This window comes from Rattus rattus, chromosome 8 (assembly GCF_011064425.1).
Source record: "Rattus rattus isolate New Zealand chromosome 8, Rrattus_CSIRO_v1, whole genome shotgun sequence".
Taxonomy (NCBI): Eukaryota; Metazoa; Chordata; class Mammalia; order Rodentia; family Muridae; genus Rattus; species Rattus rattus.
The window spans coordinates 112,902,821-112,914,943 of NC_046161.1; the positions used below are offsets into that span (position 1 = coordinate 112,902,821).

General features: G+C 44.2%; 1 protein-coding gene across 9 annotated transcripts in view; it reads left to right on the forward strand.

Annotated features, from left to right (window-relative positions):
- Nktr (natural killer cell triggering receptor) overlaps window positions 1-12,023 on the forward strand; it is a 36,569-nt gene extending 24,546 nt beyond the window's left edge. For 4 of the 9 annotated variants that reach the window (XM_032911208.1, XM_032911212.1, XM_032911213.1 and 1 more), the window contains 9 exons: window positions 328-550; window positions 1,623-1,778; window positions 3,462-3,549; window positions 3,986-4,131; window positions 5,251-8,103; window positions 8,853-8,948; window positions 9,583-9,639; window positions 10,171-10,275; window positions 11,396-12,023. In XM_032911208.1, the coding sequence (XP_032767099.1) occupies window positions 328-550; window positions 1,623-1,778; window positions 3,462-3,549; window positions 3,986-4,131; window positions 5,251-8,103; window positions 8,853-8,948; window positions 9,583-9,639; window positions 10,171-10,275; window positions 11,396-11,483 (3,812 nt within the window). In that variant the 3' untranslated portion in view covers window positions 11,484-12,023. Of the gene's footprint in view, window positions 1-327; window positions 551-1,622; window positions 1,780-3,461; window positions 3,554-3,985; window positions 4,132-5,250; window positions 8,104-8,852; window positions 8,949-9,582; window positions 9,640-10,170; window positions 10,276-11,395 lie in introns of those variants that run through there. The other 5 variants (XM_032911209.1, XM_032911210.1, XM_032911211.1 and 2 more) reach the window with 5 other exon arrangements.
- Window positions 12,024-12,123: the final 100 nt, after the last annotated feature.

The following is a 12,123-nucleotide window of genomic DNA, read 5'->3' on the forward strand; positions in this document are numbered from 1 at the left end:
TCCCGTCGTGTATAGAACATTCTTTGTTAAGGCATCTGTGTGACCCCTCCCTATTTTAGGTCTCTGTTCCAGTGTAATCTTAGGCTACCCGTGGCGTACATTTGTGTTCCCTGGACATTTGTTTATTCTGTCACAATTACTTAAAATAATAGACGTCGTGGTGGGTGAGGGCAATATCTAACTGGGGAAGAGTGTAGTCTAGTCTTGTGTTAGTTTGCTGTTCATGAAGCAGCTATGACAGTCGGCAGTCAGTTTTTCACTCTGGATGGTGTGTACTGGACTCGAGTACTAATGTGTCTTTTTTTTTTTTTAAATATCTATTAAAAGTTTTTGAGAAAAAAAGGAAGAAACCAACACATTCAGAAGACTCGGACTCTTCTTCCAACTCCTCTTCCTCTTCAGAGTCATCCTCAGAAAGCGAAGTTGAACGAGAGAGAATCAGGAGGAGGAGACATAAGAGGAGGCCAAAAGTCAGACATACTAAAAAGAGACGGAAAGAGATGAGCGGTTCAGAGGAACTGAGAAGGAAGTGCACAGTGAGCCCTGAGGGGTAAGTGCGGGTCTGTGCTGACCCAGGCACAGGAACCTCTGAACTCAGTGTTCTTACTGTACTTGTAGAAGCAAGGAGCATTGGGTTTTAAACTGATACAAGGAACAATCTAGGAGTGGCAATTGGGAGGCAGCTTGCAGTTGTCTTGCTCTTTTCTCCAGATAAAGGCCTCTGCTTACTGAACCATTTTACCAGCCCTAATGCCTGAAAATTCTCTCTTGTGTTTGTGTGTGTTTACCTTCTTTTATTCATTTTTAAAATTTTATTTGCATTAGTGTTTTTCCTGAATGTGTGCCTGCGTGAGGGTGACAGGTCTTGGAGTTATAGGCACTTGTGAGCTACTACTATGTGGGTGCTAGTCAGTGAACCCAGGTCTTTTGGGAGAGCAGCCAGTGCTCCTAACTGATGAGCCATCTCTCCAGTCCCTGAAAAGTTTTTCTTTTAAAATACAGTATTTTTGACTTTGAGAATTTCTTTCATGTCTACAAAGTAATTTGATCCTTCACCTCCTAATCCCTCCTTTGAATTCCCCTGTCCACTGTATCTCCCTTCTCTTTGTTTTTCTTTTAATAAGCTACTGAGCCTACTTAATGTGCAGGGCCACCCTGTGGAGCATAGGCAGAGTCTGTACCCCTGAAGAAAACTGATTCTCCCTAAAGCAAAACTTGGGCCATTGAGCTGTCTCAGTGGCTTCTCACCAAGCCTGACAAATTGGATTTGATTTCTGGGATACACATAGTCAAGAGAGAGCACCATCTCCCACAAGTAGTGTCTCACATCTACATCATGGTGTGTGCACAGCACACACAAGGAAATAGATAAGTGTGTTTTTTTAAGAAGGAAAACATTAATCATTGACAAACTTCCATTTCAGAATTTTAGCACTCGACTTTTTTCTCTTTTTAATTTTAACTTTAAAAATTTTCTTAGTGCTAGGTATTTTTCACTGTGTTGATGTTTTATAGATTGGTGAAAATCAAAATTGAAGCCAGTGTAAGCTTGCTCTTGCCTTATGTACCTTTATTTTATGAGATGGCATTAATGTCTAAATTGGTGACTTGATTTATTTTAGTTACTCTGAGAGGAGTGATGTGAATGAAAAAAGATCAGGTGATTCAAACACTAAAAGAGAAAAGCCCGTTGTTCGACCAGAAGAGATTCCTCCAGTTCCTGAGAACCGATTTTTACTTAGAAGAGATGTGCCTGCTATCGCTGTGGAGCCTGAACAGTAAGTAGGCTGATGGCTGTGTCCCTTTTTTCTGCACTGTGTCCAGTTCCTGACAGAAGCACCTTGCTCATAGTTTCTTTTCAGAGGGGATACCATAGAGCAGCCCACAGCCTAGAGGACACGAAGCAGAAGGAGAGGATGCTGTCACTCAGCTGGCTTTCTCCTTCCTCTTTTAATCTGCACTGGCCCTAGCACGTGGGAGAGTTAGTATGCCCAGTCTTGTAGGGATGGGATGTCCAGTCAGGTTGACAGTGATGTTAGCTATCACACTGTATACTTTTATCTCACTGATGGGTAAGCCCATCAGTGCACTGCAGCTTCACGCGCACTCCCCACGACTCACGCTCAGAGTACACAGAAAATGTTATGGGTAGTCAGTCGCATTAAGTAATGACGTGTACCTCCCTGTCAGAATCCACACTTGAATACCTGATTAGGTAAAGGAAATTGGGCAAGTTAGTCAACGAAGAAGGTGTGTTTTGTTGTTTTGGTCTGTATTTTTTGTTTGCTTATTTTTGAAGACAGGATCTTGCTATGTATATCAGGTTAGCCTCGAACTTGGAATCCTTCTGCTTTATTGTCTAGAATATTAGGGTTGCAGGTATGTATATGCTGTCAGGGAAGGTTATATTACTGATCGTGCTGCATTGGCCTTTTGTTAAAGGGGAGAGTTTTCAGAATGGGTTATCAGGTTCATTGAGCTCTGAATCCAACTGAGTGGTGAAATCAGTTTCAATTTCGATAGTGCAAAGTTAATTACATGGTGACTGGAGATACAATTTAGTATCATAAATACTATTGTAGTTTCCCTGAATTGTGGCTTGAGATTTAGTCTCAGAAAATACTGTTTAATGTACTTTGTCTATTAGGCTACAGTTGAGGAATGTGAAGAGGACACAGCCAGGCATGAAGACATATGCTTGTAGTCCTAGCAGTAGATAGGGATATTTGACTGCAGAGTTGGTGTCCATCGTGAACACCGAAACAAGGTCTATTCTCAGAAGAGGGAGGTGGAAAGGGAGGAGAGAAGAGTGTGTTGTTTGAGCAAAAGTACGTCAGTAGTATAAGCTGTACTTTCCTGTGAGGAGTTACAAGAAATCAAACAAGCTGTGCCCCAGCCCTTCAACAGTTTTTGTTTTTCTTTGTTTACTTTTAGACAGGGTCTTGTTGTAGAACGTAGGCTAGCACTGAACTCCTTCACATGGTGGGATTATAGGTATATATTAGCATGCCTGGCTTTCCTGTACTGATCTTCAGTATTTTTAAAAGAAAAAAAACCAAAAAACAACAACAACAAAAAACCTATTTTTCTTCCAAATAAATATTTACTAATGGGATGAATGGAATTTTCCTGGGGCAAGATAACTCCATCTAGAGCTCAAGTTAGTGTCTCTGTTAGAGCAGTTGTCAGTGCTGTCATTTGTCAGTCTACAGTGAGAGGTCACACACCTCTCACTGTGTATCGTGTCAAGTGGCAGTCGTGTCTGTATGTGGTGATGAGTTGGTGCGTGGATGATGTAGCCATGCCCATGAAGCTTTATGGATGTTGACATTTGGATTTCATGTAGTTTCATGTCATGAAATAGGACACCTGGCTTTGTAAAGACTGTAGTTGTACACTTGAACGTTGAGAAGACTATTCCGGCTCTTGGTGTTTTTAATTGTCACTCTGAACTCTTTCAGGAATGTTCCAGATGTTGCACCTGTTGTAAGTGATCAGAAACCATCTGTATCAAAGTCTGGACGGAAAATCAAGGGAAGAGGAACAATTGTACGTATGTTAAAACTTTCTTTTTCCAAGTTGTTTACCTAAATATTAATTTAACATTTTATTTTAAAAGTCAGAGGTTTAATTTTAGATGAAATTTTTTTTACTGAAGAAATTGGTTTTATTTCCCAAAGCTTTGGAAAGGTGCTACCATTGGTAGGTACAGCTGTGGGTGGATTTAAATATTCAGTGACATAATCCATGAAACAGTATTTTGAGAAATTTTGATCTGAATAATGGAGGCTAACGAATGTGTTAGGACTGCAAAGGGAACTTCAAGATTCCAGGTGAATGTCTTGCCTCTTGTCTTGTATTTGAAATAACTTCCTACTTTCCTAAGTTGATACTTAAATCAGTGGCTTCATTAGATTTTTTTTTTCTGACTCTTGTCCTATAAGAGGCATTTTTAGAACAGTTATTACCCTCTCTGTGTTTAAAGCGCTATCACACACCTCCAAGGTCAAGATCCCACTCCGAGTCCGAAGATGATGACAGCAGTGAAACCCCACCTCACTGGAAGGAGGAGATGCAGAGACTGAGAGCCTACAGGCCACCGAGCGGAGAGAAGTGGAGCAAAGGAGACAAGTAAGCCAGGCTGGGTACCTAATGAGCTCCAGGACGTCCTAGACCACATAACAGGATCCTGTCTTCTCAAAAGAAGGGGATTAGTTAGTAAAGCATGAGCAGCCCAAAATGTATATGGAAAGCTACGTGAAGCAGGAAGCACTTTGTAACCCCATTGCTGGGCAGATGTCTACCGATGAACCTTAGGACAAGGAGATATGCTTTCAAAGAAATTAGTGTTCTTAAGAATGACACCTGAGGGGCTGGAGAGATGGCTCAGCGGTTAAGAGCACCCGATACTCTTCCAGAGGTCCTGAGTTCAATCCCAGCAACCACATGGTGGCTCACAACCATCTGTAAAGAGATCCGATGCCCTCTTCTGGTGTATCTGAAGACAGCTACAGTGTACTTACATATAATAAATGAATAAATCTTTAAAAAAAAAAAAAAAAAAAAGGACACCTGAGGTGCCCTCTGCACATGTGCACATGTGCACCTGCACACATACAAGCATACATATGTGTATACTTTTTTACAAAGGAAAAATAGGTTCAAGGCTGGGTATCCAGCTCTATAGTAGAGTGTTTGCTTAGCATGCATAAGGTCCTGAGTGCAGTGCCCAGTACTACAGAAACAAGTGATTCATCAGCAAGATTGCTTGGGACCTGGGCTTCACTCTCTCAGTAATTGCTTTTAGAGGGAGAAGGTTGTTAGTAGATCATATCATGAGCTAAACTTCTGGTTAGTTGCAATGATTTTTATAGACATTCAGAGTCTTTGCTTAAAAACAAGGATCTTGGGACTGGGGAGATGGCTGAGTGGTTAAGAGCCTTGACTACTCTTCTAGAGGACCTGGGTTCAATTCCCAGCACCCACATGGCAGTTCACAACTGTCTTCAGTTCCAGAGGATCTGACACCCTGACACAAATACACATGCAGGCAAAACACCAATGTATATGAAATGAAAATGTATCGAATAAAACAACCCAAGGATGTTTTGTAAGTCTGCTAATCGTTATCATCACTCTGGTTTATGTTAGTGTTGATGGAGTCGAGTACTTTGTTGTCAGTTAGATGTGTGTTTTTAAGACATAGCATTCACAGATGACCACATGCATGCTGTGCTCCTCCACTTACAGGCTAAGTGACCCCTGTTCAAGCAGATGGGATGAAAGGAGCTTGTCCCAGAGATCCCGATCATGGTCCTATAATGGGTACTATTCAGACCTTAGTACAGCAAGGCACTCTGATGGTCACCACAGAAAACGCCGGAAGGAAAAGAAGCTTAAGCATAAAAAAAAAGCTAAAAAGCAGAAACATTGCCGAAGACACAGACAGACAAAGAAGAGGAGGATAGTTACGCCACCTGATTTGGAACCCTCAAGATCTCCCACCCACCGAGTGAAGTCCTCCAGTGTTGGAGAAAGGAGACCTCACGCCTCCTCATCCTCTCAGTGCTCGTCAAAGCGGGATTGGTCCAAATCAGACCGAGATGACAGGAGCGCTTCCACCCGCTCCAGCAGAGACTCCTACAGATCCAAGTCTCATTCAGGATCAGATTCTAGAGGGAGCTCTAGATCAAGGGCTGCGTCAGAGTCCTCATCGCGCTCTCATAATAGATCAAAGTCTAGATCTAGTTCCAGGTCTGGGCCCCGAAGAACAACATCAGTATCCCCCAAAAAACCTGCTCAGCTGAGTGAAAGTAAGCCAGTTAAGACAGAACCTTTAAGGTCATCAATGCCACAGAATGGAAGTGTGCTCGTGCAGCCAGTGGCAGCAGAAAACATTCCTGTAATACCATTGAGTGACAGCCCTCCCCCTTCTAGGTGGAAGCCTGGACAGAAGCCCTGGAAGCCCTCTTACGAGCGAATTCAGGAGATGAAAGCTAAAACAACCCACTTGCTGCCTATACAAATCACATACAATTTAACAAATGTTAAAGGAACTGTGAGTTCCTCATCTTATCACAAAAGAGAAAAAGCTTCAGAAAGTGATGGGAGTGCTTATTCAAAGTACAGTGATAGAAGTTCTGGAAGCTCAGGAAGGTCAAGGAGCAAGTCTTCTAGGAGCAGGTCATCCTCCAGATCATACACAAGGTCAAGGTCACGAAGTGTACCTTCGTCCCGCTCGCTCTCTAGGTCTCCATCCTCTAGGTTTCACTCGCCAGATAAGTACAGTGATGGCTCCCGGCACAGCAGGTCATCTTCATACACTTCTGTTAGCAGTGACAATGGAAGACGAGCCACATTTAGATCCAGCAGGAAAAAAAGTGTCATTTCAAATAAAAGACACCGCAGCAGCTCTGAAAAGACACCTCACAGTACATATGCCAAAGGCAGAGAGAAGTCTTCACGTCACAGGAAGTATAGTGAAAGCAGATCATCTTTAGATTACTCTTCAGACAGTGAACAGTCACATGTTCAAGGAGTACACTCAGCCCCAGAGAAGGAAAAGCAGGGAAAAGTGGAAATGTTGAATGGTAAACAGGGGAAAGGCAGAGAGGAAGGAAAATCCAAGCCTGAATGGGAATGTTCTCATTCTAAAAAGAGAACTCTCAAAGGTGATCTTCCTGATCACTCTAGAGGTGACAGTGTGTCCAAAGGAAAGAACTGTGCTGGGAGTAAATGGGACTCTGAATCAAACTCAGAACAAGATGTGACAAAGAGCAGGAAAAGTGATCCCCGGAGATGTTCTGATAAGGAGGAGGGGGAAGCTTCATCAGACTCCGAGTCAGAAGTTGGCCAGAGTCACATCAAAGCCAAACCCCCAGCCAAACCTCCAACAAACACTTCCCTGCCTGGCAGCGATGGTGCCTGGAAGTCTAGGAGGTCACGGTCTTCAGCCTCTGAGTCAGAGAGCTCCTGCTTCAACTTGGGGAACATTAGAGTGGAGCCCCAGAAGCAAAAACATTTGAAGGATAGTCTTAAAGGGGAGAGAGAGAAATCAAAAGCCAAAAAAGACAAAAGGCACAAGGCTCCAAAACGGAAGCAAGCTTTCCACTGGCAACCTCCACTCGAGTTTGGGGAGGAGGAGGAAGAAGAAGAGGAGGTGAATGGAAAGCAAGTTATGCAGGACCCGAAAGAGAAAAAGCATGTCTCTGAGAAGTGCGAGGCTGTGAAAGACAACACTCCAAAAGGAGAGAAAACCTGTAATGAAGGTAGCTGCCCAAATACACCCAAAATGGGTACTTTAGAGCAGGACTCACTTGCAGAGGGTGAGCACGATCTCAACTCTTGCCCTGCACCTCTGAAAGTGGAGGAAAACTCGACCAGCTCTCCCCCTAGCACCCAGCACCTTGAAGAGCCTGTCCCAGGTGGAGGGGAGGATGTGCTTCAGACAGATGACAACATGGAGATTTGCACCCCCGATAGGACTTCCCCTGCAAAGGGAGAGGGGGTGTCCCCTTTAGCAAACCACAGGCTAGACAGCCCAGAGGTCAGCCTTATTCCAGAGCAGGATGAGCACAGATCAGGAGGGAAACAAGAGAGCAGTGTGTCTGAAAGCAAGACCTTGGGTGAAAGTGGGGTTAAACAGGACAGCTCTACCAGCTTGACCAGTCCTGTAGAGATTGCTGGAAAGAAGGAGGGGGCTGAGAAGAGCCAGGTGAACCCCACAGATAAGTGGAAGCCACTGCAAGGTATAGGGAATGTGGCAGTGTCTGCTGCAACCACATCCAGCACTCTAGATGTAAAGGCTTTGTCTACCGCGCCTGAAGTGAAACCACAAGGCTTGAGAATAGAAATCAAAAGCAAAAATAAAGTTCGGCCTGGGTCTCTCTTTGATGAAGTAAGAAAGACAGCACGCCTGAATCGGAGGCCACGGAATCAAGAGAGTTCCAGTGATGAGCAGACACCTAGTCGGGATGGCGATAGTCAGTCCAGGAGTCCACACAGATCTCGAAGTAAATCTGAAACCAAATCTCGACACAGAACAAGGTCTGTCTCATACAGTCACTCACGAAGTCGATCTAGAAGTTCCACCTCATCTTACCGGTAAGAAATAGTTTCTTTCCTCTTTTACCCTCGAGGAGAGTCTGCTCTCATTTAGCTCAGGAAAACATCCGCATTAGAAGTGTGATCACTGTTCCATATGACCAAAACTACTGAGAGAAGACAGAGAAAGGGAATGGGCATTTCAGAACAAAACATCGACCCATCTGAAAAGATTATAGTTTATCACTTGGACAATGAAAGCTCTTCTTGTCATGATTGGTGGCAAGTTCTCCATATTCAAAGGTGTGAAGTAGCTGGCCTTGTGCAGGTTGCCGTGCCTTTGCATAGAATCCTTTGAGCAGACTCTGTAGGGCTTGGAGATCATTGATTTTATTACTTGTTTACATGTGTAAAAGGTACATGCCATGCCACGCCACACCGCGCCACGCAGGCAAAGTTGCTGTTCCAGGTACACATCTAAGTTGAGCTTTGTGATTAGGTCGTCAGGAAAGACGGGAGAGTACAAAGAGTGGGAGTAAAGCTAAGAAAAGGGGGTTCACAGGAACAGGAAGCCAGTGAGTAGTTGTGTTCATGAGCATGTAAATGTATCTGTTGGAGTCTTCTGTGACTTTATTTCATTGATTAAACAAACAATGGTGGCTTCTGGATTGCTTCCTTTGCAGTACATGACCCTGTCAAAGTGAGTAGAGTTTGTAAAGAGACCTTACCCTGGTTTTGCTCCCCTCCTGCCCTGTTCATCCCAGCAGTGTGGGGAGTGTACATGTGCTTTCTCACCCATTCCATTGTAGATCAAGAAGCTACTCTAGAAGCCGAAGCAGGGGCTGGTATAGCAGAGGCCGAACCCGCAGCAGGAGCAGCTCCTACGGAAGTTTCCATAGCCACAGGTAAGCTTGTGGTCTCATCCTGCTGAGTGGTATCCAGTCACTTAGAGTAGACCACTTCTGGGACACAGCAGGACAGCTGTTAGTCTGTCCTTGTCAAATACCACCCTGAGCTGTTTTCTTATCCAGCTCTCTGAGAGCTCTGGAACTTTGCGTGGCTGTTCCTTGATGAGATCTTAGCAGAGTAAGGTAAAGAAGCAATTGACTTGAGAGGTCATGCCACTCCTACCTGCTCTGTGCATAGATATCACTGAGGTCACAAGCACAGTCACCTCTTCTTGACCTATTGAGGGGTTACGATAGGCTATATCGAGGAAACCACGAGGAAAGTGAGTGCTGGGCCAAGGTTTTCTATTTCCCTGCTGCTGCTCTCTTCGGCCTTGTGATATTTTCTGCTGTGACCACTCACGTAAGTGGGCCTTCTCCCTTCCCACTCAGTGGAGAGGAGAACTCCCTAAAGCTTAACCTTCTAATGGAATACAAAGGTTTTCAAAAGAGATTCCAGTATACTTGAGGTGAACACAAAATAGTTAAGTCATTTCACTGTATTTTCACTTTGATGGGCAAAAAATGTCTAGATTGTTACTGTGGCCTGTGCCCTAATGCACAAGGTGACAGCCTCTGTGGTCCATACCAGGACATCCAGCAGGAGCCGGTCCAGGAGCAGCTCCTATGACCCCCACAGCCGCTCCAGGTAAGTGTTGCTGGGAGGCCCCAGAGTGCTGGGTAGGGAATGGCTTGTGCTGCTGCAGGTTGATCTCAGGGCCTCAGGCATAAAACACAGCACATCTACTGCCTCGGAGCTTATTCCTTAGCCTAAGTGTTGCATTTTTAATTAAATAACTTCAGTGCATATGTTTATCTTCTAAAATTGCACTTAGATGATATAATTTTTATCTGTTGGCCCACTGTGCTCCAGTCAGAAATGACAGTATCCAATCGTAACGGCAGGTGCTTGTGAATATAATTGCTGAGTAAGAGAGATTCAGTCACACTAACTCCATGTCAACTTTGTGATATTTTTCAATGCAGAAAAGAAATTAACATTTTTCTCTTTAACATGGTAAGTCCATTTGGGTGCAATTGCTGGATGTTCCTAGAACTTCTATGCAACTGCCCTCACACCTCCATAGAGTACCGGTGTGAGACAGACAGTGCCCTCTGATGGCCCTAAAGGGAGCCTTTCTGTATCTGAGTGGAACACTGTGTGTTATTGCTATTTAAGCAGATCCTACACCTACGACAGCTACTACAGCCGGAGTCGTAGCCGCAGCCGCAGCCAGAGGAGTGACAGTTACCATCGGGGTAGAAGTTACAACAGGCGGTCCAGGTGGGTCCCTGGGTTATGCACTGGGAGTGAGTGGGCCATCAGTGGAGTGCCTCCTCTTTGGTGCCATTGGCCTACAAACAAACAGCTTTTAAACATGGCCTTGGCACTGGGAGTCGGCAGGTGAGTCGTTGATCATTGTTTTAGAGTTGACACTAAAATGGGTTTTCAAATAGTCACATAGCTCTGAGTAAACATTTCTTTTGGAAGGAGAGGAGTAAGACAAAGACTAAATCATAGTTCACTTCTGGAAGTCAGGCTAATTTTCTGAAACAGCCAGTCTGTCATTTTATTAAGTCATGATTGTCTCAGCAGCAGTCATATAAGACTCAGGGTTGAATCTTATATCTTGTCACTTATTTAATAAGATGTAACCTGATTGTGACTCTTGTATTATCCCTTGCTGATGACTGTTGTCACCCTTATTCATTGCAAGCCCAAAAATCTTTCTATGGAAGATACCCCCTTGTATCCACGGCTGCCAGCTAGACATGCCGTGCATGAACCCTCTAATGTTCTAGAGCTTTCCTTGTGCCCAGAAACAAAAGAGCCATCTCTATTGCTTGTCTTTGTGTTTTGAAGTGATCACTAAACTCCCACCCCCAACCCCCACTTCTCAGTTCTTCACTACAGCCCATTGCCCTGGGAACACCCCACACCCATCCACTGACCCTTGGACCCTGGGGGTTTTCTGTGAAGGAGCTTGCCTGTCCACTGTCTCAAGCTGCCCTTGAGCCCTTGTACTTGGTCTACTCGTTGTAGTGGGATGATGCTTACCATAACATGTGGACTAGATCTCAGAAGAGATTTTTAGATGGGCTGAATGACCACCATAACCAAGCCCACACCCACTTTAGTGAGACTCCCTCTGTACCTTTAACCTCTTCCTGCTCCAGTCTCGTCTAGTATCGACATTCACTGGGTATAGTAGAAGAATAGTTTGCTCATTCTTATGAATGGGTTTTAAGTAAATTTCCCACTCTTGTGAGGTTTCTTTGTTATCTTAACCTTGGTTTTTGCTACCATTTACCATTTAAAGCATCCTTGAAAAACCTATAGTGTTGCCATAGGTTAAAACCAAAACTGGGAGTTGATGGCTGTTTTGTTGTTTTCTTTTATGCAGGAGTATTAGGTCCTATGGCTCGGACAGTGAAAGTGACAGAAGTTACTCTCGTCACCGGAGCCCCAGTGAGAGCAGCAGATACAGCTGAGGTGTCTCTGTACAGGTTGTGTCCTAACTGTAAATACCTGGTAACTTAAAGTGTACGAAACTGGACGGCAATCTGTTGTGTGTTAGTCTTAGACCTCAATCCAGTAGTGGGTTTTTCTTGTCACTTGCTTACATGTGTGCAGAAGAATTTAAAGTGCAGATGTCCCTAGAAATATTTTTATGCCCCATTTTACAGTAGGCAACTATGGAATTTTCATTTTCTTGAATCAAGAAATAATAAATTTGATGTTAAGTATAATTTGCAGTGTTACTGTAGGTAGATTTTCTGTGTATCACATTGTCCATAGAATCCAGGTTTCTTTTTGTCAGTGTTTCAGGTTTTAGTGTCCATGCTGCCAGACAGATTTGTGGAGAGCTGTCACAAGACACATGTTTCTGTGTCCCCATGCTGGTTGTCTTCTCTATACGCTGTCAGATCAGACTGTCCACATCTGTATTGATTATGGCCAGGTGTGCAGGGTGGTAGCCCATACCACCATGTCTGCAGCAGTCCGTCCCAGCTGTGAACACCCACACTGTCTAAGGGCTCTGCCTTCTCACAGTGAATGCCAGAAGCTCAGATAGTGATGTGTTGCCACCCCAGCTCCTGCTTTGGTGCTTGGTGCCTTTGGCCCCTCATA